Here is a 27,388-nt window from a genome sequence, read left to right on the forward strand (position 1 = left end):
TAGAATAAATTAAGCAATTACTTTGAGCAAAATTTAAACAAATATATATATTTGCAATAAAATGTCAAACAATTTCAGGAAAAAAAACGGGCTAAAATTGATAACAGGCCACGTTTATATAATAAAAGAAATGGCACACTTTCTATGGATGTATGCAAAATTGCTTTATTCCCCCCCCCCCCAAAAAAAAACATGTTCATACATTTGTCATGTAATAAATAGACATGAGGAGCAGGTTGATTGTTCAAATTCTTCCTGCGCCGATTCAGCACTCCCCCCCCCAACCTCGCTTTTTCCCACCGCAAAAAAACCCAAAACGATTTCTCATAGAATTGACAACACAGGAAAAAAATGATAATCAAAGCTTGACACAAGCTGAAATGTGGCGCTCGCATCATGTTACACAAACAGCTCTCGGAGCTCGGATGGTGTAGCAAATCCTCAGGGGAAGAAAAATATATAGATTCATATCATATTCACAGTTAGCTTATTTATGTACAGGTGTGAAAACAGGCGAGAGGAATAGAAGACGTTTCCACAAGAAACAATCTTTCCAAAAAAGGGGGCGGGGCGATGGAAGGTAACTTCCTGCACACAGTGGACCTTCTTTTCTTTTTTCTTTTGACTTGAAATTGTCGTTTCCTTTTACAGATCCCTGAAAATACTTTTTTTTTCTTAAATATTCAGTCCTTTTTTTTTCTTCCTTAGAAAACATCTTAAAAGTGAGACCCCCCGATGACGTTATAAAAAAAAAAAAGGTTGCAGATTTTCTGTACATGTTCACAATATAAACAATGCAATTCTCCAGTTTGGTAAGCCAATGCAAAGTCGTGTTTGCCTGGCAAAGCCGAAGTGCATTCAACGTTTTTTTTTTTTTTTTTTTTTTTTGTCGCTACCGCAGGAACCGTTTGAACACTGACGCAATATAATACGTGAGGAAGAGCTCACCCATGGCTCAAAATGAGCCCAAATGAATTCTGAAATGAACAGAAAGAAACTTCAAGTTGAGCCTTTGGAAAAGTGATTTGGACGCTTGTTGACTTGTGAACATGGTAAGTCCTAAATAAATGTTTTTTTTTTAATATATTACGAGCATTCTGGGGATGGAATAGAAACATTTCCATTCGGGGACGTTGTTGTTATGCCAAAGTGTCCTGTTCAAATTGGCAACATTTGTTTTCAATTTGGGTGTTTGTCTCGGTCAAGTCATCAACTCCTTTTTTTTTTTTTTTTTTTGCAAACGATTTGAGGCCCTTTTGTGAGCAACAAGGCCAAGTGGGGGGTGACCCAAAGAAAAACAAGTCCAATGGGATGAAACAGCACCATAAATGTGTAAACCGTCCCCGTTGGCAGCTTTTTTTTTTTTTCTCTCCTTCCTTCCCCAGCCCCTTCAGTTGAGCGTGCCCCGGCAGTTTTCGGCGCCACACAAGCAAGGGATCTTCTCGTCCTCGATGGGGAACTTGTAGTCGTACGTGATCTCCTCGTTGACGTTGATGGCCTGCCGCGAGTAGATGACTATCTTCTTCTGCGACTCCACCGTGATCACCTTGGCGTAACAGTTGGGCTGGAAAATAAAAATGAAAACCCACATATATAATATAACATAACATAAAATATCATTTGTAATATAATATAAAATAAAATGTAACATGATATAAAATACAATATATAATGTAAAATAAAATATAAAATAAAAAATATATAATTTCTAATATATATTTATGGAGGCCAAAGGAAGGACGGACGGGTCCCTTACGTTGCAGCTGTGGTTGATGAAGCGCGCAAAGTTTCCGCACTTGGTGGCGTCGATGATGGTGTCGTGGTCCACGCGGAACATGTAACTGCTGCCGATGCCCTCCTCCTCGTAACGCTTCTCGCGCATGTCCGCGATCACCTGCAACACGCGACAAAAACACCATTGCACTTTCAGCTTTTTTTTTTGGGGGGGGGGGGGGGGGGGGGGACAACCCAAAAATAAGCAACTTTCACCTCCTAAATATCGACTTTAGTTAACAAAAAAAAAGTCAACTTTCTATCTTTAAAAAAAAAAAAAGACTTCACATAAAATTACAACTTCAATCTAAAACAAAACTATATGACTAAGTAAAAAAAATGAACTTATTCATCCCCAAAAATCAAAACATCCTACCTTATTTTCATAAAATTACAACTAATGTAAATAAAATATACAACTTATTTAAAATAATGGTATAACTAAATACTTGAAGATTTATGACCACTCTGGAAAATATAAATTTTTCTTTTTTTATTATGTTTTATCTAAGCAATAAAATTTCAAGCTGAATGAATCTTGAAAATACAGCTTAAAAAAAATTCAAACTAATTAAAACAAAAAAAAAACTCAATACAAAAAACTTTTTTTTCTAAAACAAATTGGACTATTGAAAAGGACTAATGTAAAAAAATGCAACTTTATTCAGTAAAATTACAACTACTTTACTTGAATCTTGAAAATCTAACTTTATTAAAAAGATAAATATTTTGATAAAATTGTGTCAGAAAATATTTAACATAAAAAAATACTTCATGTAAAACAATCAATATTGGTTCTTATTAAAAAAAAATGCAACTTCATTTGCATAAAATGGCAACTTTGACTAGAAATTATAGTTCCCCCCTAAACAATATTCAGCTTTTCACTGGAAAATAAACAAAACTAATCTTTTTCACCACTCTAACTTTATTTTCAGAAAATGAAGAGTAACAGCAAAAATGTACGACTGAATTTCTGTGAACACACTTTTTGGTAAAAATAAATAAAATCAAGGGAGCTCAGGAAGCAAGAAAAAAAAAATTGTTTTGACGTTTACCAGTCGCGCAGCAGCAAACGCCAATCATAAAAATAAATATGTGTGCATGGGATGTTTCCCAACAGGTGTTGTGACGGTCTCACCTGTCTGATGTTTTGTCCCACGTACTCGATGACCATCTCGTCGGCAGCGATGGGCTCCAAAGCGAACAGACCCCAGTCGTGGATGTGCGACTTGCAGAATCGGATCTTCTTCTTGCGGAACTGCAACGGAACGGAACGTCGGTTGGCAAGTAACGTCGGAGAGCATTTTCGTGCATGTGCGCTCACCTTCAGCTGGTTGAACTTGAGCAGGTCGCTGTCGCACGCAAATGACGACAACAAGCGCCGCTGCTCGGACCGCCGCTCCGAACCCGCCCTGGTGGAGGCGTGGACTTGCGCCGGAATACTCATGCCCTGACGATATAAAGTGTTGTTTTTTAAATTTAAATGAGATTGATTGACAAACTAATCAAGGGTCAGTCGCCGGCCAACCTGCGTGTCGACCGGCGGCTCCTCCGACTGCAGCCGCGTGCTCTGCAGGTACTTGATCTTGTCCTTCTTGTCGATCTTGTAGTAGCCTTCGCTTCGGGCGCAGCCGGTCATGTGATCCCTCATGCCGTCGTCTCGCCTCTTCTTCTTCACTCGGGGGATGTTGGTTTGTGCAAGGGTGGTCAAGAAGCAAACAAACTCTTTGGGCTTTAAGAGCTCAGCCAGCAAGCAGAAAAAAAAAACAAAAAAAAAAGGTCGAGCAAATGGTTCTCGATTGCTGCCAGCAGAGGGCGCTGCCACATGACGTGACCAAACAGTTGGGGCTCATTTGGTTGGCTACCATTGGGAGAGATTGCGCTTGGAGGAAATCGAATATATATGCACCTTCGCATGCCAAAAATACACTACGAAAAAAAAAATAAAATAAATATTGGAAAGATGAATTAAATTTTTTTTTTTTTTTTTTAATCAAAATAAATAAATTAAGACTTTTGCTAAGCAATACTTTTAATACTTCATTTTAATATTTTAAAGTAACTTGAAATCTAAAAAAAAGGTAAACATTTTTCCGATTTTCATAAAACTACAGAACAACATTAAAAACAAAAGGTAATTTTTCTACAAATGAAGATTTTTTTTTTTTTTGCTGAAAAATATACTTTTTTTTTTTATTCCCTAAAAAATACCTTCAACAAACGACTACCATAACTTGTCGTGTAATGATTTGTTTTTCTTTGAGTAAAGGATATGCGGGTGATTGACCCAAAGCGTGTCGTTGAGCCAGTCGCTGCCGTTGTCCTGCTGCAGCATCTCGTCGTACGTGACCTGCAGGAGTCGGATGTCCTCCTCGTCGATGCCCTCGTTCCAGATGTCGTACAGGATGGTCACCTCCTCAAAGTTGCTGCGGCGGGAGAAGCTGGATCGCGGCGGCGTGGCCGCCGGCGACAGGCTGTCCAGGAGGAGCTCCTCCCAGCCTCGCCGCGTCCGCCGCGCCGGCTTCGCGGGCACGTCCTCTTCGTAGGGCAGGAAGCCGTCCTCCGCTTCGGGCGGCAGCGCGGTGTGAGGTTGCCCCGCCCCAAAGTCGCCGGCGATGTCCCGCGCGTCCCGCAAAGGAGTCGATTCGGGCGACAGCTCCGAAGACTCGGTGGAGAGGAGCGGACCTTTTTTCACTTTGGGTCGTCCGGGTTTCCGCTTGGACGCGGGGACGTCGCCGGGGAGACCGGTCGGGGGCTCCGCCGCACCCGTCGACGAGGCTCGGTTGGCGCCGACGCCGACGGGCGGCTCCTTAAACACGGGACGCTCATCCAGGCTCTCGGAGGAGATCTTGCGATGAAGTGCGGCGGGGTCGGGGAAGACGGGGGTGAAGGTCAAGTCTCGGCCCGGAGTGCGAGGGACTCCGGCGCTGAGGACGGGCGACTGGGCGGGGTACGAGAAAGGACTGGCGGGGACGTGCGGCGAGCCAAGCGTGGTCAGGCTGCTGCCCGTCAGCGGGGCCTCGCTACCCGGCGTGTTGGGCACCGTGTCCGTGCTGTGGGACTTGCCCAGCAGGCCGCCGCGGGCGCGCTCCATCAGGTCCCGGCCGGGCGTGCGGGGAAGGTCCTCATCCGTGGGCAGGCGGGCCCGCTGGGGGGGGTCCGAGGGCGGCTGGAGAAGGGAGCGGGCGTCGACCGTCGGGCGAGGCGGAAGAGGGAGGTGCATTAATGAGCCGCAGGCGGGCGGGGCCGCGGTGGGGGCTTTGGGATGGAGGTGGGGCGGGGCCAAACCGCCCGGCGGCGTCGCGGCCTCCGCTTTAACTTTGGCTTTGCTCTCCTGGTCGCTGTCGGAAGGAAGGGCGCCTGTGGGCGTGGCCGGCCGCAGGTGCTCCCGAGGTTGCGACTTAGCGGCGCCGATTTCGTCACCGCTGACGTCTTCCTCTTTGACTACAAAAAAATCAACAAGACGAGTGTCCTTTATTTAGACACGGAAAAGCAAACAGTTTGCATGCAAGAAAAAATAGTTTAAAAAAAATGTGCATGATTTTTTTTACAATATTGTGACCTTTTTTGTATCACCAACATCCCCCACAATATCCTGATAATTATCGTATCATGGTGTTTGGATATTGGTACGTCCCTAATTACTACTTTAAATGTCATAAATTAAAAAAATAAAAACGTGACCACGAAAACATAGGAATGCAACAATGTGACAAACTGTAATAGGACTGAATAATGTTAACGTTCCCCTGTGATAATAAATGCAGCTGTCGTTTGAGCGATCCTACCTGGACCAAGTTTGGGCGACGGTGGTCTCACTTCCTCCGTTATGGCCTCCTCGGGACTCGGAGGTCCGAGTTTGGCTTTAACGCTCGGCTCCTCCCCCGCGGCGTCGCCGATAGGGAGCGAAGGAGGACTGGGCGGCCTGGAGTCCGTCTCTCCCTCTTCGTCCGAAGATGAAGACGAAGACGAGGAAGAGGACGAGGAGGAGGTGACGGCGGCAGTTTTGCCCGCGTCGTCGTCTTCCATCTCCGCCTCCGAGACTTCCTCCTCCGAGCTCAGCTCGTATTCGGAGGAGTCCGAGCTGCTGGCCGACGAGGAGTCTGAGCTGCTCTTGGACGACGCCGAACTCTCCGACTCTGTGCAAGGTGACGGATGCCGTGAGTGATCAAACGGAGGAACGGCGGATGTAAAGATCACATTATGGGGTGATATATCATTATCAGGTACCATCGTCGGAGGAATCTGATGACGCGCTCTCACTGGATGAGTCTCGGTCCGCTTCCTCATCAACACACTGCTCAAAAACAAAAACAAACAGGGTGTCAGTCAATCAATTTGTGGTGCAACAAAAAGAATTCTCATCAGGAAATTGGTTTTGATTAAATTAAGTGGATCAAATTGTTATACATGTCAACCATTGTTATGTCAACATTTGAGACAATACTGAGGAGAAACAGCATGATTATGGTGTTTTAAATTTATTAAACAAACATGAGGACTTCTACGGAAGTGTATTGCATTCACTTAAAAAAAACAACCTGTTTTTCTGACTATTTTTTGGGGGGGGGGCTGTTTTTTGAGTATATTTTTTCAGTTTTACTGAATATTTTTTGTCATAAAAAAAAAATTCAGAAAAACAGAAAAATATTCAGAAAAACGGGGGGAAAAACATTATTAAAAAAAACAGAAAAAAAAAATTCCAACATGTTTTTTTTCAGTCATTAAAAAAAAAAAAAAAAAAGATTTTCCGACTGACGTTTTTTTTTTCTTCCCCAATATCCACAACAGAGACGTCAGCGTACATACTTTGCCTGGCGACAGCCTGTCAGTGGTCGCCGCGTGGTCGGGTTCCTCCTCCTCCCGGTCGCCCAGCGACTCCTCCTTCTCCGACGTGTCTGCCTCCTCCTCGCCCTCGCTGTCCAGGTCGAGCGGGCGCGAGTGTCGCCGTTTGGTGGAAACGCCGTCGCCGCCGTCCATTTTGGAGTCGTCGTCCAAGGCGAGCTCCGTCAGATCTCGATCGCGCTCTGACCCAGATAAATGAGCAATAACATTATTGACCACAAATCCACCAATTCCACAAAAAACAAACAAAAATTGTACCTTCATCTTCCAGCTCGTCATCCACAGGAGTGGACGGCCGAGCTCGTTTGTTCTCCCCCGCGCTGACGGCCTCTGGCGGGTCCTTCCGTTTCACCTGCGTGCCACATCCCGACGCTTTAAAACCAAACGTTGCTTTGGAAAAGCGGAAAAACGGATCGTGCTACCTTGAAGGAGGGCAAGCGGATGGCTCCCCGCAAGCCGATTCCGAGTCCCATGCCCTCGTAGCCCAGCCCCTCGCCCTTGTGCCAGTTCTCCAGCAGACTTGAACCCATGGTCTCTTTGGGCTTCGGACGCTCTTCTTCCTTCCCCTCCGCGCCTTTGACGGGAGTCGACGACGCCTGCGACAAAAGAACGTTTGGCATTTCAACTCGGGCTGCGCCATCTTGGAAAAGCATACGATATGCGATAGGGTAGGGCTGGGTGATAAGGCCCAAAATTCATATAGTTGTTGAATAATGCGATCGATATTATTGCAAAATGTAACAATAACTTCAACAACAATTTAACATTTGGGCACCAAAAATCACATTCGAAAGTCTTGCCTTTGCCGAGCGCTCCTTCTTGTCCCACCACTCGTCGAAGGCCCTGAACGCCACCACCTCCACCATTTTGCGATTGAGGTCCCGCTTCATGATGGCCTTCAGCTCCTTGACGATCACCTGCAGCACACCTTCCACGGTGGCCTTGTGGGGGTCCTCCTTTTTGCTCTCATACCCGGGAGGAGGGACGGTCGGGTTGAACGTGGGCATGCCGCCGGGATGCTGCCACTGCTGTCCCGCCGTCCCAGGGGCGGGGGCTTGCGCGGCGGCCCCCCCCATGGAGAGATGTTGGTAGGGTGCGGCGAAGGCGGCGCCATCCAGGAAGTGCGGGTACAGGTAAGGGCCGCCCCCGCCGCGCGTCTGCGCCATGCGGCTCAGCATCTGCTGCTGCATCTGGAAGGACATGGGCACCGTGCTCCACTGCTCCCAACCCAAACAGTTCATCAGCTCCATTTGCACCATCGGGATCATGCCGGGCCCGTAGGGCGGCGCCATGTGGGGCAGCATGTGCGGGTGCATGGCGGCCAGGTGAGCCGGCACAGCGCCCAGGTGGTGGTGGTGGTGGTGGTGGTGTGGCATGGCGAAGCCCGCCGCCAGGTGGGAGAAGCCCGGCGGCAGTGCCAGCGTCTGGATGGGCGACACGGCGGAGTTGACCACGATGCCTTTGCCGCAGTCGCCGCCGCCGATCGGCGTGCCGGGCATCTCGTCGTCCGAGATCTCCATGTCTTCGCCGGAGGACTGATGACTCTGGGGTCAAATGGGAGAGAGAGAGGTCATCGCAAAATAGTTCATTGTCACACTATTAAAAAGATGATTCAAAAATGACGTTTTGGAAATATATGTATGTTTTTTCCAGAATATTTGGTACATCGCATTCAATAAATACATCTTTTCATTCTTTTGCTCATAAGTTTTCCTAGTAAGTTAGTGTCTCATCACTGGTGAACTATTTTTAGAACAGACAAGACGCATGGGGCTACTTATGTTGTCCTTGGGGCTAACTAGTACATACTGGCACAATGTTTGGTTTTGTTGTTTTAAAAGGGCAATGCACATGAACCAGAAATCATCTGTGTAACTGTCTCTTTCATCCAATCTCCCTCTGCCCCCCTCTTTCGGCTCTTTGATTGCAAAGGAGGAGAAATAAAAATAAATAAATAAATAGTTCAGTGGAGGCAAAGAGGAAGCTCGTTTACTCAACTCTGCAAGCAGCTGATCATATTGTGGCCTGCTTCAATGTCCCCTCGAACAAGAAAATGAGAGCTTTACTCCACAACTAAATTCAAGTTAAGTTAGCAAGCTCGCCTAGCCTCTCGTTTGAACCGTGCAAGGGAAAGTCCTCTTTTCACTCTTTTTTGACAAAGTGAACTTTCACAGTACCACTTTGTCCCCTGCCCACAACCCCAAAAAAACGTAATAAAAAGAGAGCTAAGGATTCACGTTAGCATTTAGTTAAATATGACATTTTTAACTCGCCAAACATAACTTGCAATAGTTGTGAAAGCAGCAATGTGCGGGCGCGGCGCGGCTACACAAACAATGCGTTTGCATTTGTAATAAGTGAAATGTGAGAAGGCGCGCGCGCGCGGCAGCGAAAGCAGGAAGTGTGCCACTGAACAGGCCAACAGCCAAACTGGTCTTCTCCTCCTTTTCCGGCAAGAGAGCGTTAGAAAGAGGAAACCAGACGAGATTCTTCATCGTGCGCAGCAGACAACAAACCCCTTCGAACGGGCACCATGTTACACTTCATCGTCCACATGACACATTTTACGACAAAATGCAATTTCTGGAGAAATTGCATGTGAAGGCTGAATCAATTTGTAGCAAGGATAATAAGATGCATGTAAATACTTCTCATCTAAAGCATTTGTTTAAGGCAGTGGTGGGCGTGGCATGTGCACCTTGCACGGACACCAGAAAAGTTATTTAAAGGGACATGAAAAATGTACTTTTTTGGAGCTTTTAGCCATGCTAAGATGCTAATTCATCACCAAAAACATGACGGAAGTGGCGTTTCCCTCCATCCGCCCCCTCTGAGAAATTCTAGGTTATTCTGCGCTCCAAGAACCAGAACCCCCCCCAGCCTGAGAAAACGAGCGAGTGCTCACTTTATGACATCATAAAGTGCGGACCCAACCCAACGCCACACCTGCGGACCAAACGCACGCCCACTTTCTCTGAGACCTCCATGGGATAGTGACAAGAGTATCCAAAAATACGCTGAAACCCTTGCAAATGGACCTCTCGGAGGTCCAAACTGAAAAGTGAGCATTTTGCCATGACAAAGAAGTTGCTCACCGTCTCCATTTTGTCCTCGTGCGCTCGCGGATGCTCCTCTTTGACTTGTCGGTCGCTCTCGTGGTCGAGGGGGGAGCCGCTCCTCTTGACCAGCGAGGCGGTCCCGGGGACGGGCTCGTCGTCCTCGTCCGAGTCCGGCAGCGGCGTGGGACTGATGTCCTCCAAGCCCGTGCTGGCGGGCCGCGAGTACGGCGCGATGGGGGACAGCTGCGAGGACGAGGACGAAATGGGACTGCCCTCCATCCGCACCTCCGTGTCCGAGTCGCGCTCGGCCAGGAACGGCAGTTTGGTCCGTTTTTCCTTCAGCAGCATCTCGATGCGCGAGTCCAGGCTATCGCGCTCGGGATCGGCGGCGGCGGGCGAGCCGGGCGACGGGCAGCGCTCGGGCGTCCGTGGAGGAGGCGTGTTCGGGTGGGGTCCAGGTTGCGGCGGAGGCTCCGGCACCGGAGGGGTCTCCGGCCGGTCCTTCGCCGGCAAAAAGTCGTCCGGCGGCGGCTGAGGGGGTCGCTGGTACTCGCCCTCCTTTTGATGAAACGGCTCCGACGGCGGGAAGGCGGGCGGCAAGGGGGCCTGGTAGGGCGAGAACGCCGACTTGAAGTTGGCGGGGGGCGGCGCCACGTAGGAGAAGGCGGGGGTCGACGGCGGCGGTTCGGGCGGCGTCGTGTGACGCTGCTTGAAGGGCGCGTGCTCTGACGCGCCGCCGCCGTACATGCCGCTGCGGTAGCGCGGCCTCTCGGGTCGGCGGTTGTACGCGTCCTGGAACTTGCTCTCGTGCCGGCGCGACTTGCTGTAGCCTCCCGACGACGTCTCGGCCCGGCCCAACGGCTGGTGCGCCGGCGTGGACTGGCGGCTGGAGTAGCTGCCGGAGTCTTGGGAGAAGGGCGTCCCCGCTTGGCGCGGCGTCCCCTGCGACTGCGGCGTGTCCGGCCTGAGGCTGGAGTAGCCCGTCTCCAGGGACAGCGGCGTGGTCGACGTGCTGCTGCTGCTCGCCGGCACCGAGCCCGCCGCCGCCGCCGACAGGCTGCTCTCCGACAACCTGCGCTCGCATGCCTTCGCAGGGGACAAAAAATACATAAAAAAATTTCAATGCCAGCCATGACACGCTTGAGCAAATAAAACATTTGATTTGGACCTATCTTAATAAATCAGAATTTGTCTGTCTTTACCAGTAAAGCTTCGGCCAGGCTCCGAGGGGAAACTTCTCTCGCTTCCTCGCCGCCGACGGGCAGCGTCCGCGGCGTGTAGCTTCCGTTCATCAGGAGCTGGAAGTAACGAAGGCGATTCTCACCTGAGAAGCAGGTAACACACGGGAGGGAGACGTGAGAAAGCTGCCTATCCCCTTGAGAAATGATGAAAATAAATGAGTACAAAGTTGTTTTTTTTAAATGACATTTCAGGAGTGCACAGCGGTTGATTTATACGACATTTCAAATGATAAAGCAGTAAATTAAGGGCTCGATATCTTGTAGGCCTTAAAAAAAAAAAAAGTGTGACAGCAACAGTTTGAGAACAAACCAAATTAATTCAATAAGAGACTTTAAACGATAAAAAGTCATGCAAAAATGTTATGCAACAGTAACTGAAATAAGGTGACAAAAATAAAATTAAAAACAAATCAATTAAGTCCAAAACCAAGTTAAATTGTGCGAATGCTGTCTTTAAAAAAATAAAAAATAAAAAATTAGTTGTGACTCTTCACTTAATTCATACATTTCATCACAATTTGGTCTGTGTCCTTTCTCAACATTAATGTCAAAATTAGTAATAAAAATAAATGAAAATGCTTCTCCTGACTGCCTGTTAATTGCTCTTGGAGACCTCTAGTGGTCACAAGGCACAATGCAAGTTGAGTTATGCCTTGGGTGGCTCTGGATCCCAAGTTGGATCAAGCTTTTCAATTCACCAAATTCCACACAAGTTGTATTGACAAATACAACAAACGGTCACTGTGAGTTGGTTTGCACTGATATCGAACTGAATGTGGAATTCAGTGAATTGTTGAAATGTAGTAAGCCAGATGTGAATTTGGAAGGATTTGCCTTGGTTAACAAATGGAGAAGCACGAAATCTCTCTTCATTTGTGTATGTACTGACCCGTGGAGGCCAATGCGCAAACACCAGAAGGACTCCGAAAATGAATGAAAGCATTACATAGTGCTAGTTTTCTGTCCTCAATTTTCCCTTGAAATGGATCAATGAATCCAAAACTCACATTTCAACTCAATGTTGAATGGACGTGCGAATGACAGCAGAGTGGATTTGCAGTCGAGCGTTTGTTCACAGGGCTGAAATTAGTCTCAGTGGGGAGGAGACGGCGCCCTCCGCCAGGGGCTTGCGGGAGCCAGGATTACATTCAATCAAATTCAATTAGCCCTCGCTCCCCAAGGTGATCTCACGACAGCCGTCGGCCCCCATGCCGCGGGAGTTTGTTTACCTTTGGGGTCCAGCTCCACGTGGATGATGTTTCCCATCACGGACGTGTTGTGCAACCTCTGCACGGCCATCTTGGCGGCCTTGACGCTCTCGAAGACCACCTTGGCGATGCCCAGGTGCTTCTTGTTCTTGGGGTTGTAGAGGATCTGCACCTCCTCGATGTCGCCAAACTTCTTGCACATGTCCGTCAGGAAGCCCTCGCGGATGTTGTCGTTCAAGCGGGCGAACGTCACCTCCTTGGGCGGCACCGGCCCGATGTAATAATCGTCGATCTTGGGTTGGAGAGGTTAGAGAGGGGATTTTAAGGCGGATCATGCTATCAGACAAGTTGCCATGCGATGCAATGCTAAAAACTAGGGGTGTTAAAAAATAAAATAAAATCGATTCAGTAATATATCAGCACGCAATTCTCATATCGAGTCAATAGGCAGACAAATCGATATTGAAACATCAATTTTTGATGGAAATATTCAACACAACATCTTACTTGGGGCATTTTAAAGCACAGAAGAATGTTATATTAACACTTAAGATTTTATTTCAATGCTGTTCAACCATGAAACCGTTTGCAACCTCTTTGTTCAAGGGATAGTTGAGTTAGAGAGTCATTTTCAGACAATAAAAAGTTCAGATTTGTATCTATAATTAATGTGGTAACTGTTATTTTTCATGTACAATTCATTAGTGATAGACCAATATGTTTTTTTTCAAGGCCGATACCAATTATTAATAGTCACGGAGGGCGATAACCGATATTTCAAGCCGATATTAATTTGAAAATAAAAAGTATTTTTTTGCAAATAAAAGTATTTTTTCTACTTGCTGTCGACTGATGATGCCGTCAACTGTGCTGAGGAAGTACATAACAATTAACGACCAATCATGGCCATGATTGGTCGTTACCTAAATTGACACAGCAAGATGAAAAAAAAAAAACAATTTTTAAAGGTGTTATTCTACATGAAAAATAATGAAGTTATAAAATTCATTCTGGACAAAATATTGCCTTTTCAACTGCTGAAAATTGTTCAATGAGTCAAGTAACCCAGCCTCAAATGTCAGATAAATACATGTTCATACAAATCTTACACATTTACTGATTAGTAGTTTCTAAATTTGAAGTAAAAAAAAAATTGCAATAATCAACATTGTAACGTAGTATTGGGAGTAATCGGCATCAAATCGAATCGTGACCTATAAATCGTGATATGGATCGAATCGCCTACTAATAACTAAAGCTTCAAAGGGTTGTTTTGACAAAGCCCACAAATTTGATGCTGCTATAATGCAACTTTTGCTGTTTGTTGGCCCTTGGAGGACTTTATTAAATAGGATCGTACACGAATGCAACAGTTGTCCTACAATTCCCCAGACATAAACATTTGTTCAAATTACAAGATGCAACAAAGATAGTGTCCCAACTTTCAACATACAGCACAGTTAAGTTGTCTTTGAAAGCTTTCAGATGGGCAAGGGGGTGTGTCTGGAACTTCTGACAAGCTCTGCTTTCTCCCCCAAGGAAAATACTTGCTGTCAAGCCTACCTTAAACTTGGGCACCGGCAGGTCCGTTTCTTTATATTTGGTCCATAGGCGACCGATCCTCGGGTCTCGGACGCTGTCCACCGGTGGCATCCCCGGGTTCTGCGGAGGAGGAGGGGGGGAAGCACATTGCTGTCATCCACCGCACCGAAGCACTTTCTCACTCCGACGACAAGTAAACAAAAGTCACGTCGAGTCGCTGTTTTGTGTGCTTTTTAGACCACAGCGATGATGGTGGCGTTGGGAGTCCAGTCATGGAGGTCGCCTCCTCGGGTTACTGTGACCGGCGGCGGCGGTGCACTTACGGGCATGTTGAAAGCGTGTCCATCGTAGCGAAACAGCTTGTGCGATCCCTTCTTGAGCGCGGGGTCGATGATCAACTTGAAACTTCTCCAGTGGTGACTCCGCTTCTCCGCCGAGCCGGGGTGAGCGTCCGTGCCGTTGGCCAGCGCTGAAAAGCAGCACACGCACAGCCCAGCTAACGTGAGGCAGAGACGGCGGCTCGAAGCACGGACCGCTCGCTCGGTACCGTTGCCACCAGTTACCCACCGCCACTCGACCACGACACTTGTAGCCAAAAATGGTTTTACACATGCGTGACTTTTACGTTCCTCGGCAAGGCAATTCGGAGAAAGGTGGAGGAGAAAGAGAGAGGAGGGAAAATAAAAAGCTTACTTGAACTCTGCTTTCTGCCATGGTCCTCGCACAATTTGTTTCTCTCCCCCGGCTTGGACATGTTTCGCCCCGATCGAGGGATTCGTTCTTGTCGAATCGGTGAGATAAAAACGGGGGAATCGCTTTTTTTTCGCCCGCTCACATTACATGATTTCGCTGGAAGAAGGCTGGAAGTGGCTCCTTTTTGGGCGAGAGCCCGCACATATTGTGGTGGCTGCCGCTCGAGTTGTGTGCTGCTGTGTGGAGGATCTTCGTTCGGCAGGGTACGGTAGCTTCTTTCTGTCTCTCCCACAATACAGCGCTTTAGCTTAGTTTAGCTTAGCTCGCTTTTGGCCGCACGTCGGAACGACAGGCGCACTTTCGCCACGGCAACTACAACCCGCTCGTGGAATAAAGACAAAGGCGTCGACCTCCCCGTTAAAAAAAACAAAACAAAAAACAAAATCAATATATACAGTGCGCGGTAACTTATTTTTGAAAATGTTTGTATATTTTTCCGTGTCGGGTTGACAGTCTCAACACGCCTGTGTCGAATCTGCCTCTACTCGCATTGACCAAACAGACAAACGTTGTGGATAATAACTCGTAAGAATCGCCGCCGAAATGTGAATAAAACATTCATTTAAAAAAATGGCCAACAGCTATTTCCCTTTTTTTTTTTTCTATGAAACAACAATAATCTACACGTGCGTAAACCGGTAGCTGGATCACAGCAAAGAAATACTGTAGTGTATCCCCCCCCCATAAACGTCACCTGACACCGTGTTTACGTTTCATTGAATATTTTATCACTTGCTTTTCGTTTTTATTGAAAAGAATTTGGTTGGACATTGCCTGACCCTTACCCTTTATGCACGTGTGAATTCAAAGTCAATTTTAAGTATCTATATCTATAATCGATACCTCTCAATTTGGCCCGGGTCATATAAATGTAAACTGTAAAGTTACTTCACATGATTAACAAAGTAAAAACATCCATCTATTTAATCTACACCCCTATTTGAATTTTTTTTTTTTAGATGTAAAAAAAAAATAATAACACCGACGTAAATTATTTCAACACCTTTACCGACATTAAAATGATCTATTACCTCTACAGGTCAATTGGGCAAGTAAAAATAATGTGGATACACAAATACCCTCTTATTACTAGAGATGTTGGTTTTCAGTATTAACATTCAAACTCATGTTAAATGAGAGTCAGCACGCATCCTTACATCATTTAAACTGCAACAGATTAACGCCAAAAAAGTTAAACTGTTTTGTTTTTCTTCCCCCTTTTTCTTTTTCTTTTTTTTTTTGAAAGCCTGAGGGTCATGCGCCAACACTGATTACTAATTGAAACTGTTGCTAACTCCATCCAACTTCTCTAAAGGTGCCAGCTGAAGAAAAACAGCCCCAAAGCGAGATGCGGCCAGCGGGAATGGCGTTCTTTTTGGTGATGAGCGAATATTTTGTTTGCGCAACAGACCCCAACGCATTTTCCCTCGGGCAAACCATTACAAATGTGAATAAAAATCAGCAGGCAGCGCTTGACAGGATGACAATAATCATGTTGTTCTTTTAAATAATAAAATGACTATATGACTGTTACAATGCAAAGCAAATTTCTTTCTGTGAGTGATGCCTGTTAATGCGCCACATGCATGTAAACACAAAAGATTGCCGAGTTACTAAAGACGTGTTTGCGTTGAGTTTTTTAGGATTGTTTTGTTGTTGTTGTTTTTAAGGGCAAGCAAGAGGTTTTGTTTGACATTTCCTGCTGTTTTTTTGTTGTTGTTTTTTTTCCCTGCAGTGCTCGGGCAATTGGCTGGTTAACAGCGGGCAGCCGAGCCAGCCAATCAGCGTGCAGCTGAAAGAGGCGCCGTCTGCTATTAGAGGGAGGCACAAGAAGTCCTTCAACACACAGCAGAGAGATGGGGCCTGAAAGCTCGCTCTCAGCAGCCATTTTCCTACCCAAAAAAAAAAAACCACACACAGGGACTTAATGGCCTACATGGGTTTCCTTTGTTCCAAAAAGGGATCTTACACTCGCTTTCCTCACCTCTCATGGACTATGATAAGATCCTATGATTGCTTCCTTTGAAAGGGACTTGAGAAGAAGGAAGAGAATGTACTGGATGTAATTACCCTGTCAACATTTTCAGCCGTTTTTTGTTTTGTTTTGTTTTTTCCTCTGCTTGGAATCATCCACCTTTGTCTTAAGCCAGGCTACATGGCACTCCCATATAATAGTAGTTTTCTCGTTTTGAAATAAATGTAAATAAACTGCTAAATGACTTTGAGAGGGGGGGAGAAAAACAGTTAAAAGTATCTAAATGTGTAAGTTGAGGCCTTGTATGAGTAGCAATGAGTAAGTCCAATTTTCTGATCATATGCCATGTTTGTTTACTTGTTGTGAATAAGGCATGCAAGTTATTGCTCATTAAAGTATTCTTGTCGTAAAACCAAGTAAGCATTTTGTATATTCAATTGGTTAGCTTCTTACAGTATTTCAATCCCAGTGTTGGTCGTCGTCGGCCTCATGTTGCTTACAATTTCACACCATGTAATTCAGCACCCAAACTGCTTTGATTAACGGCTCTCAACATTTTCTCCCACAACAGAAACGAATTTTGGGAGACGGCTCTGGGCAGGACTGGTTTGTTTGTGCTGCTCCCGTTTTTCCATTTAGAACAACCCAAATCACCTTGCTTCAAGGGCACCTTTCATTTGCCCCAAAACACGTCTGTCTACTCGGCAGCCACTGCAAAAGCGTCTCAAAGCCTGAGGAGAAAGGGGACCTGCACGCTTGAAGATGATTTTACCTCAAATGCAGTGAGCGGGCCTACATGACGCAAGTACAGGAGTAACGATTTCAGCTCCATCTTCGGATCCTCCAACAATGTCATTAATAAAGGATGGGGAGACGTCTCCTGAAAAGGAAGGACTCCATTAGCACAAAAGATAGAGCTCTTTTAAAAAGAAAAAAAAAGAAATCATGAGTGCTTCTTGCCATTGCCTCCCAGCTTGTGAATAACGCATCTTCAACCATCATCTGTTTGGGCAATATGCAAACCATCTCTCTCTCTCCTTGAAGACAGGATAACATCAACGTTAAAAAAGCTCTTCCACGTCGACCACTCACACTAAGCATCACCACATTAAAACTACAAGGAAATATTGTTTGGAAAGGTAATGGATTTTTACACTTTTCACTCACTTTTTGCCTGTTTTTTTTTGTAATCTACATGTAGGCATTCTTCATGAGAGAAAAGTGAACACTTGAGCTTCATCCACAGCTTTTCCATAGCAACTTATGTAACATTTTTGTATTTGTCAATATTGTAAGACTTACAGCTGGTATTCAAAATATGTAATCCAAGCCTGTAAAACGCAAAACGAATCTTAATGGGGGAGAAATCTCGGGACTTTTCACTGCCTTCCCCTTTGTCCAATAGTCATTTTAGGTGTCGTGTAGGTTTTGAAAAGTGGCGAGCAGTTTCTCAGCTGTGCTCGCTCTCAAAATGGCTTCTCACTCAGCACACGCACACACACAATGCAGCGCACTTGTGCTTCACACTGGGTGGGTGAGGTCCTTTCTCGTTCGGGAGGAAGAGCACTTCTTGGAGGTGGGGGGAGGGGAAATTCTCGACGCTTCCACACTCAAAACGGGGCGTTTTTCCCTCTACGTGTCATTGGAATGGGAATGGACGTCCACGACCGAGATGAATTGACAAAAGAATCGACGAAAGAGGGGAATCAAAGATGGCGACGGCTGAGAGGCTCGCTGACTGACTGCCGAAGCGGAAGGCGGTAATCTGATCGCTGTGACGGGGGTTGCCATGGCAACACGCGGGCTCAGCAAAACCCCCACCGCTTTTGCCTTATAAGGTCATGGGAAGTCTGCATACAACGGCTCTGTTGTTTATCGAAGTGGAACAAAACAACCTCTGAAAAAAAATTAAAAAAAATGGCACCGGAGGCCAGAAAACACATTAAGTAAAATGCCATTCAAAACAAAAAACAGATACGCTAGTTTGTCTGGGCGCGACGTAAAGATATTGCAAATACCTTTCGACAAATAACCGCGTTTGTCTTATCGCGCTTGAGCGCGTGTGATCACGAGGCCTGTTTTTCCAGCTCGCCATGTTTATTTTGGGCATTCCGCCATTAAGCAGGTCACGGGGCTGTCGTTTCTCCGAGCTTTTGAACAAGCCAGCCCTTCCCCCCATCATCATCCTGCGCTTCTCCTCTCCTCACACAGGCAGCCTAAAAGAAGAAGCGCGTGTACCCAAGGTGAACGTTTTGTTACACGAGCGAGCACTTTAAGTCGCTTATGATTGTCCGCAGGCCTTGGGGAAATCAAATATAAGCGGCCATTATTAGCGCTGCGCCATTCAACATGCTGGAATGTTCCACCCGCGGATTGGGCTGCTGCTGTCCGTTTGTCTGTCTGTCTCCACTTTGGACAGTTGCCTCCCTGCGTGGCGAACAAAAAGCTGCTCTTTGGGCACGATTTTGGCGAAAAAGACCCGTGGATATTTTTGTATGTGGACGGAACAATTCTATAGGCTATCGTCAAACTACCACTCCCTTCTTATCGATAAGTAATTTGTCCTAAATATAAATAGAATCATCTTTAATATATCCCCTTAATGTTAAGCCTTTTAGTCGTTTTTAATTTCTTAATGACGATTCTAATACAGAGCATGTACGTCATTTATTTATTATTACGCTTTTGTATCTGATATTTTAAATAAACTTGTGGGGAGCATGTAACTAGCTGTTCTCTTAAGTTTTTCCTGTTTGCATAATATGCTGACTGCCATGCCATATGAACAGAATTAAATATATTCTGTCATTTTTTTTTTTATTTAACTTCCAAAATGAGGTTAAATGTAGTCATTAAAACATGAATGCCAAAGACATGAAAAGAGGTCATCAAGTTTGTATCTGTCTGAAAGGGACAGCTTGAGAAATGCATTTGAGCGCCTCCTTCCCCATGGAAAAAAAGAAAAGAAACACAACATAATTTCCACTAGTATTCCAAAAAATGTTGCATTTCAAAATGACATTCAGAAGGCCACACAGGACTGTAATTTGTTTGCCAACTATAATAATTGCTTAGTTACTTTTGAATTTGCTCTGAAAACAAGAAAAGTGCCGACAAATAAGAGTCCAGTTGCCTTTGCAGATTACTGTAACCTTGATTATACACAGACTTCATTGAAAAGAAGAAGAAAAAAAAATTGTATGTTTTTTTTAATTATTATTTTTAAATTAACTGCTGCCAGTCACAATGTCCAGTATGTTGGTTCTGCTATCTTATCTGTTAAAAAAAAAAGCTAAGTGTAAAAGTAACTGCTTATCTTTGAACTTGGCTTTCCTTTCCATGCGGAAGCGACAGCGTCATGTCATCGTCATCACACACTTGCTATTCTTTACCCACCGAGTCAGTTTGCTGCTGAGAACAATCACGATAGGCGTGTTTGTCGTGCCAAATCAAACAATAGGTTGAGATACGAGGAATCTGGATTAAAAAAATACAATAAAATACCATGAGCCACATGGACCTTTTAACTGCCATGAAGTCCAATTAATTATCCAATTAAAAATGTGTGCGTTGAAGCCCATTTTCGAGACGGGGGTCGTCGAACGTTTGTGCTCAATGTTTCTTTTTTTTTTTTTTAAAAGGGACAGAAATGTCAAAGCTTCACTAAAATTGTGTTTGTAGAAGGGTTCGTTTTCGCAATAAAATAATTCATACTCAATCTTAGATGATTTCAAATGTGGTATTTAATGTCACTCAACAGAACAAAGTTACAAAGCGGGCCATATGTGGTCCACCGGCCGTACCTTGCGCACCACTGTTGGCACTTGCTCTAATTTCCTCAAATAAATAAATCAGTAAAACAAATGGAATAAATGAAATAACATAAATACATAATAAAACAAATGAAATAAAATAACGCAATAAAACCAACAAAAAAATAAATGAAATAATAAAATAAATCAATAAAATCATATATATATATATATATCAAATAAATAAATAAAATAATAAATTAAACCAATAAAATAAATAAAACAAATATATATATATATGTATAAAAACAAAACTACTAAAGTATTAAACACATTTTGAATATATTATTATATGTTTTGGGACTTTTGTATGAGTTATCTTGATAATATTTGTACAAATAGGTCAAACAGAGCCATATCATGTCATATGTCAATAACCTTATTTATTGATTGATTGAATTATTTTTTTTATTTTATTATCTGTTGTTATTGCTGCTGGACATGTAAATTTCCCAGAGGGAGCCATCCCAAAGGGATCAATAAAGTCAAGTGCAAGTGTATTGGTGTTGCAAACCTTGCGTGTTGCTTCTCAACTGCGTGTAACGACAGGCAAGCCGGCAGAAAGCGACGCTCGCTCGCTCGCTACGCAACGCAAACAAAAGGCGTTGCCAGCCATGCAAGCGACGCCTTGCAAATAAAGGAAGTTTCATACGCGCCGATGCCGCAACAACGACCGGCGCGCACACTCGAAACCAATGCCAGAGGTCATCTGTCGTCGGGGAGAAGACAGGAAGGGGAAGCGGTAAGCAGCATGCAGGCAAAACGTCACACTCGCGTGTCAATCAACCATGTGTTGATTTCGCAGACTTTCTTTGCCATGCGTGGACTTGTTGAGTGAGGGACGAGAACGTTCGACAAGCAGGAGGATGACACAAAATCAAGACGGCGGCAGCGGCAGGGAGGCGCAGGAACTCAAGATGGTCATCGTGGGAGATGGCGGCTGCGGCAAAACTTCGCTCCTCATGGTCTACGCCAAAGAAGACTTTCCGGAGGTCAGAGCCTCGAAATGCCCACGTCGCTTGCAAATCGGATGCCCACCACAACTTGTTGTTGTTGTTGTTTCAACAGAAATATGCCCCCACCGTCTTTGAAAAATTCACCACCTCGGTGCTGCTGAGAGGGAAGGAGGTCAAGCTCAACGTGTGCGACACTGCAGGTAACAAACGGCGTCAACGCTTTCATATCACTTGTCTTTTTTTAAACCGAGTTACTTTTCACAGTGCTTCAGTTACTTTGGATTACTTTTAGTTATTTCATAATTGCTTACTTTTAGTTTCACTATTAGTTTTAGTTTTTCAGACAAATGTGTATTACTTATGCGCAATATTCCAAAAAGTAGCCTGGTCATCTGAAGGTGCTTTTCTATTGGCTGACATGATGATGACATCACTTCTGTTCATATCAAATTAAATCACATTTCAAATCATCCCCAAAGGATCGTGCTTTAAATTAACGATCAAAGATGAAAACCAACAACATTTTTCCCAGGGTTAGTTTTGTAAACATAAAATGGCGTTTCAGTTTTCGTTTTTATTTTATTTCATTCGGGGCATTTATCATTTAGAAATGTGAAAGAAAATTGGATTTTCTCTTTTTTTTTTGCGGCAGGTCAATTCACATTTTATGTAGAAGGCCGATTCCTTAAGTGGATTAAAAAACAAAAAAACATCTAAATAGGGGATTGGGTGAAATAAAATTCACAAACACAAATAAAGGGCAAAATATCGGCAAATATGTGGAAATCAAATCTCTGAACTCGTAATTCACTATCAATTATTCATTCCAACAAAATAATTTTGACGAATCAGAAGCTGCTAATGACGAGCACAAAAAATGTTACTTGTCAAAAGTTTCAACTTGATTTGAGTTTGATGCGAGTACCGTCATTAAATTCTCCTGAACACGTTTCAGTCAACAAAAATGAATCCTCTCATTATTATTATTGCTGACGACTTTTGAAATGGGAGAAACTTGGAAGCAAGATTCATGAAAAATAAACACGACCTCAAACCAAAATTAAGACAAAAAAAAAAACAAACTCAAATGAAATATAATTAAAGAAAGACTACTTAAAAATTACTAGTTAAAAATATAACAAATATAAAACTATTTAAAAAAAAAAACTTTAACCTATATTATTGTCTAGCACTCAAGAATACTCTAGATTTATTTAAAAAAAAAAAAAGGCAAACTTAAAAACCAAAAGCCAAGGCGAAATAAAAAGTACTTCTAAGAAAAACTCTTGTAAGTTTCCATTTCCACTTTGGTGATTCTCCTCATATTAGTCATCAAATGAGACGAAATGAGCGTGTTTTGTTTTGTTTTGTTGTTTTTGTACGAAAGCAAAGCGATTGTGTTTTTCGCGTCACGTCGAAGGAGCGACATTCAATTTCCGTCACTACGAGCGAGCGGCCTGTTGTGAATTGCGCTCATTGCCACAAGGAAACGCAAAGGCAGGATGCGGTTTTCTCGTCACTTTGGTCATCTCGCCGCTTTTTTTTTGTGTGTTTTTTTTGGCGCCTTCCAGGCCAGGAGGACTACGACAGGCTGCGACCGCTCTCGTACCAGGAGGCGCATCTGATTCTGCTCTGCTTTGACGTCACCAACCCCACCAGTTTTGACAACGTGACCATCAAGGTAAAAGATGGAAATCAAAAAGCGTCAAACGGGACTTTCAAGTTTGGAGCCTGCCGCGCATTCTTTTGCACTTATGATTAACTGGCGCTTGCGTCGCTTCTGCTGTGGACTTTGAGCTGAAAAGCAACTCGACTTGATTTCAAACCAGCGACACTAATCAGAAAACAAAAAGTCAACTTCATAAAACACCAAAACTAGTAATAGAGCCATGTGTTTTTTGATTAGTAGTCAGGGAGACCGACAAAGAAAAAAATATTAGCGTCAACATTTTTAGAGATGACTTTTACTTTTAAACATATAAAGAATTGACAGCTTTGTTTCAAAATGACAGCAAATAGTTTCCAAGGTTATCAGCATAAAATAAACTAGACTAAGTGCAATTTGTGTTGCGAAATTGTGTGGGAAAGCTGAATGACATCAATTGAGAGAGAAATGATGAAATTAAAACCTCCCTGCTGCCACCTGGCAATGATGACAAGTAAAGTTGAACATACGGAAGTGGGCGTGGAAAGTCTGTCCCATTGGAAATCAATTGGGAAAAGTTGATATTAAACGTTAAATTGTGCAAATACTGTAAGTACTGTAAGAATCGGACGAGATATACCCCAGGAGGCGTCAATTTTTTGAAGCGAGTTGAAATTTGAACAGTGTAAACTGGAAGTATTACGTGGGGGGGAAAAAAAGTGTGGAGAATAAAAATCACAATAACACACTAATAAAGTTCCAAAATGTCAACATAATTTTGTAAAGTCGCTTTCTGTTAGTCCGACCATCCATCCATTGTCTTAACGGCGGGGGGAGCCTATCCCAGCTGGCTTTGGGCAGCAGGCGGGGTACAACCTGAACTGGCCCAGCCGATAATCGGTCTACAAAAACATTTTGTCGTCAAAGCCAACGATTGAAATTGGCTCTTGGAAATGGAAGCGATCCAGCGGCAACGCAAAGGAGACGACCGCTCGTCAACGTCTCACCAGAACCGTTGACAGTTCGGTGGAAAGCATCAAGTTGCTCGTCCCTGTTCTAAACCATTACTGTAAAAATAATCATCATCATCATCATCATCATTAAGGACAACTGTGGCCTCTTTTGAAAAGCACATTTTGTTCCTTTACATGGCCACCAAAAGGGACATTGATGTCCTTTTTCTCACCATAACCAATATTGACTTGTAGCTCAGAATTCAATTGTGAAACCGCTCAAGTACATCAACACTACAAATTTGGACCTTTTAGGTCACAATTGTATTGAAAAAAACCCAAACTTTTCTTGCATGTCATTTCCCATGCAACAGGTATGGCGCAACATACCTTCGACATTGCTGCCATCTAGTGGTCGTTGTTGCGCACTACTGCCAATCAATAAACACTTATTTGTGGAGGAGAGGGACCAAACACAAAGAGCTAATGGCAACAATTATTGACGCTCCCTTACAATTGCCAAATAAGGAAAAAAAAAAAAAAACTGTATGAATGCCTTTAAAGGTTGAGTTGAGTCATCCACTAGCTTAATGCTAATATGGATATTTCATTTGAGTTTTTTTAAGTTATTAGTTTTTAGGGTGCTTCTGTTGGTTTTTATTAGTTTTAGCTTATTTAAAGCTTAGTTTTACTTTAGTTTTTAGTTTCAGTATTAGTTTTCATTTTTATGTATATTACTTGTGCACAATATTTAATAAATACAAAATGTGTAAAAAAAAAAAAAGCAACACATTTCTTACCTAATGTTGCATTTTGGCCGAGTTCAATGAAAAAGCAGACGAGCCAAAAAGTCAAGCAGGAAAAGTTGTTGCCTCGGAGTGACGTCATCTTTTGGTGCTTTTCTATTGGCTGCTGCTGCTGGATGACGTCACTTCTGTGTCAGACATTTTCAAACGTCTTTATTATAAATCGACTTAACATCACATTTAAAGGCTCAAGCATTCAATTATTAGATTTGTAAACATAAAATGGAATTTCATGTAGTTTTCGTTTTTAAAAAAAGCATTTTCGTTTAGATTTTGTTTTATGAAATTATTGAAATTTTGTTGTCGTTTGCCCAATATGGAGGACCCAAACTGCCAAAATTCAAAATAAATTAATGACTAAATAAATATTTAAATGAGTAAAAGTAAAAATGGATATAAATGTAATATGAAAATTACATAAAATATATATATATATAAATGGAAATTAAAAAAAAGCACAAAATATATATAAATAAATATATTTTTTTATATCCGTTTTTATTTTCACTTTTGGTCATTTATTTATTTTTTTCTTTTGAATTTTGGCAGTTTTGATCCTCCATGCCCACCGTAGTGCAAATCGTGACTCGGCTTCAGAAAACAGGCCGTTACCCGAGCAACGGCGATGTCATCCTCAGTCGACAGCAAGCATCAAAATGGCCGCCTCCTGACATGGATCCAAAAGAGCGACATTGTGCTGCTTGATTGGCATTCCACAAACGCAACATTCATCACAATCAAAAGAAATGTCAATTTGTCCCGCGGCGTGAACGCGGGTTTGTCTTCACGTGATGGAGCAGCGCCCAAAACAAAACAAAACCAAACAAAACAAAACGGTGTGAAGTGAAACGCTTGTGTTGAAGTGGCACCCGGAGGTGAAGCACTTCTGCCGAGACGTCCCCGTCATCCTGATCGGCTGCAAGACGGACCTCAGGAAGGACAAAGAGTGCAGCAGGAGGCTCAAGGCCGTCAATCAGGCGCCCGTCACCTACATGCAGGTGAGCCCATATCAAGCTCATCATGTCATTTGCACAATATTGGGGGGAGGTTGGCCATATTTCAAAAAGGAAAAAACAAACCCACAAAAAAAGCACAATATTGTCCTTTTGTACAGAATGGTATCTTTTATTATTCTTAAGTGTTGTTAATGCACGCACACATTGAGTTTTAGTGTTGATTTTCAGCATAGAAGGGCCAGAACATCCCTAATGAAAATTAAATTGCACTAAAAAACTAGCCACCAGAGGGTGCTGGAACTGCACAAATGGTAATCAACCTGAATTTTTTATTTTTTTTTTACAGATGTGTTATTGTGGCAGGTTTAATATCACGATATCGTGCTTATCGTTACATCCCTATTTATATGTTAAAATAATGGATTTTTGTCAATAATGAAACACAAAATATTCAACAATGTACTAATTGGTCATCATTGTAATTTACATGAAAATTAATGATGAAAATGAACTCATGTATTTATTCATTTGTATTGACATTTATTCAATGAGGTAATCATTGTTTCATTGATTTTTTTTTGTCAAGTTAAAAAAAAAATGGACATTTGCCTAAATAGTTTATTATTATTAAAATAAATTATTTCAGTAATTTCATTGAATAAAGTACAAAATCTTTGTAAAATAATCACACTTTCATACAGTCAACAATTTAGAATAATGATTAATGAAAAAAATCATTTAGGAGTGAATGACAACTGATGAAGTTTTTTTTCTGTCTTCCACTTGGGGTTTTGCGTAACGCTAACGAACGCGTTGGCGGTTTTTGCGGCCCCCGCAGGGCGTGAGCGTCCAGCAGCGCATCGACGCCGAGTTGTACCTGGAATGTTCGGCCAAGTATCAGGAGAACGTGGACGACGTGTTCCGGGAGGCCGCCAAGAAGGCTTTGGCCTTCCGACGCAAGCAGATGCACGACAAACGCAAACGCCATTGCCGCATCCTCTGAACGGCGAGCACAACATACACACACAAAAGTTTGCAAATTTCAGGATGAGCTGAAAACGCACTTTGAAGGGAAATTTGTGACAAACTTGAGTCGAGTGATACTGTTACTGCGACCTAACCTTGAATGTACTGTACTCGTTTTGATTTCAAGTCGAAGCCACTTTTTGACTGGATAGCCGACAGGCCAACAACTTTGGAGGTGGCGAGGCGGCCATATTGCTCCTCCCAAGAAACGCTTCTCGTCATACCAGCCGAGACGTTTACAACATCCAAATTGGACATTTCACAAACATCTTTGAAGACCTGTTTAGTGTGTTTAGATATACACTGTACTTTTTGTTTTTGTTAAAAATGTCTTACTTTATTGTCAACGTATTTATTAACTTTCTTGTTTAAATTCAAATATTTGTCTTGTAATTTTTTTCCCCAATACTTTAAACAATTTCAAATTCGCCTTGAAAACTTCTTGTGCATTTTTGCTTTGTCCTGAAATTTCACCCCAAAGCTCGGTATATGCTGAACTTGAAGCACTGGAGTATTTTTTTATGCAATATATTAGGGGCAAAACAAATGTGTATCAAGTATTTTCATTTTTTTTTTTTATTCAAAAATGATTGTAAGGTGTGACTCATTTTGTCCACATGCTGAATATTTCTTCAACCTTCTGGCTGCAAAGTGTCCAAACTAAAACAATAATGTGAGATCATGTCAGATTGTTCAAAATACTTTTTTAAATTTTTTTGTATGATATTCTATCTTTTGCAGCATTCTGAAGGTTGTCGATAGCTCACATGAACATCATTGGATATGCTTGGACTGATGTAAAATAAATAAATACATTTTAAGTAGTAACTTCTTT

General features: G+C 43.3%; 2 protein-coding genes across 5 annotated transcripts; one reads left to right on the top strand and one right to left on the bottom strand.

Moving 5' to 3' along the window:
- Positions 1–202: 202 nt before the first annotated feature.
- On the bottom strand, positions 203–18,969 carry setd1ba (SET domain containing 1B, histone lysine methyltransferase a). Of its 3 annotated transcripts, none has more exons than XM_077498452.1 (20): positions 17,702–18,969; positions 17,360–17,436; positions 14,365–17,279; positions 13,995–14,140; positions 13,693–13,791; positions 12,151–12,421; positions 10,883–11,004; positions 9,717–10,766; positions 7,422–8,165; positions 7,044–7,217; positions 6,880–6,973; positions 6,586–6,803; positions 6,007–6,073; positions 5,565–5,915; positions 4,050–5,220; positions 3,305–3,470; positions 3,101–3,226; positions 2,915–3,034; positions 1,757–1,894; positions 203–1,564 (listed from the first exon to the last, which is right to left on the bottom strand). In XM_077498452.1, the coding sequence occupies exons 3-20, from the start codon at positions 14,423–14,425 to the stop codon at positions 1,391–1,393; spliced, it is 5,292 nt and encodes a 1,763-aa protein (XP_077354578.1). In that variant the 5' UTR covers positions 14,426–17,279; positions 17,360–17,436; positions 17,702–18,969; the 3' UTR covers positions 203–1,390. The 3 variants fall into 3 exon arrangements, with proteins under 3 accessions (XP_077354578.1, XP_077354580.1, XP_077354581.1); XM_077498454.1 differs by having other exon boundaries at positions 17,567–18,969; XM_077498455.1 differs by having other exon boundaries at positions 17,172–17,279; positions 17,702–18,968.
- Positions 16,996–27,381, top strand: rhof (ras homolog family member F). 2 transcript variants are annotated; one of them, XM_077498473.1, is made up of 7 exons: positions 16,996–18,642; positions 20,761–20,953; positions 21,017–21,203; positions 21,280–21,367; positions 22,739–22,848; positions 25,435–25,569; positions 26,366–27,381. In XM_077498473.1, the coding sequence occupies exons 2-7, from the start codon at positions 20,907–20,909 to the stop codon at positions 26,528–26,530; spliced, it is 732 nt and encodes a 243-aa protein (XP_077354599.1). In that variant the 5' UTR covers positions 16,996–18,642; positions 20,761–20,906; the 3' UTR covers positions 26,531–27,381. The 2 variants fall into 2 exon arrangements, with proteins under 2 accessions (XP_077354599.1, XP_077354600.1); XM_077498474.1 differs by lacking the exon at positions 20,761–20,953 and having other exon boundaries at positions 16,998–18,642.
- The last annotated feature ends 7 nt before the right edge of the window (positions 27,382–27,388 follow it).

This window comes from Festucalex cinctus, chromosome 15 (genome assembly GCF_051991245.1).
Source record: "Festucalex cinctus isolate MCC-2025b chromosome 15, RoL_Fcin_1.0, whole genome shotgun sequence".
Taxonomy (NCBI): domain Eukaryota; kingdom Metazoa; phylum Chordata; class Actinopteri; order Syngnathiformes; family Syngnathidae; genus Festucalex; species Festucalex cinctus.

What these genes read in the sequence shown, in the direction of transcription:
- rhof (XM_077498473.1), top strand. Translation starts at nt 20,907, where the DNA reads ATGCCAGAGGTCATCTGTCGTCGGGGAGAAGACAGGAAGGGGAAGCG. An exon ending in GAAGACAGGAAGGGGAAGCG is followed by an intron (nt 20,954 to 21,016) that starts GTAAGCAGCATG and finishes TTGATTTCGCAG; the next exon opens with ACTTTCTTTGCCATGCGTGG. An exon ending in CGCCCGTCACCTACATGCAG is followed by an intron (nt 25,570 to 26,365) that starts GTGAGCCCATAT and finishes CGGCCCCCGCAG; the next exon opens with GGCGTGAGCGTCCAGCAGCG.
- setd1ba (XM_077498452.1), bottom strand. Translation starts at nt 14,425, where the DNA reads ATGTCCAAGCCGGGGGAGAGAAACAAATTGTGCGAGGACCATGGCAGA. An exon ending in ACGAGGACAAAATGGAGACG is followed by an intron (nt 8,166 to 9,716) that starts GTGAGCAACTTC and finishes ATTTGACCCCAG; the next exon opens with AGTCATCAGTCCTCCGGCGA. An exon ending in AGAAGGAGCGCTCGGCAAAG is followed by an intron (nt 7,218 to 7,421) that starts GCAAGACTTTCG and finishes CTTTTGTCGCAG; the next exon opens with GCGTCGTCGACTCCCGTCAA.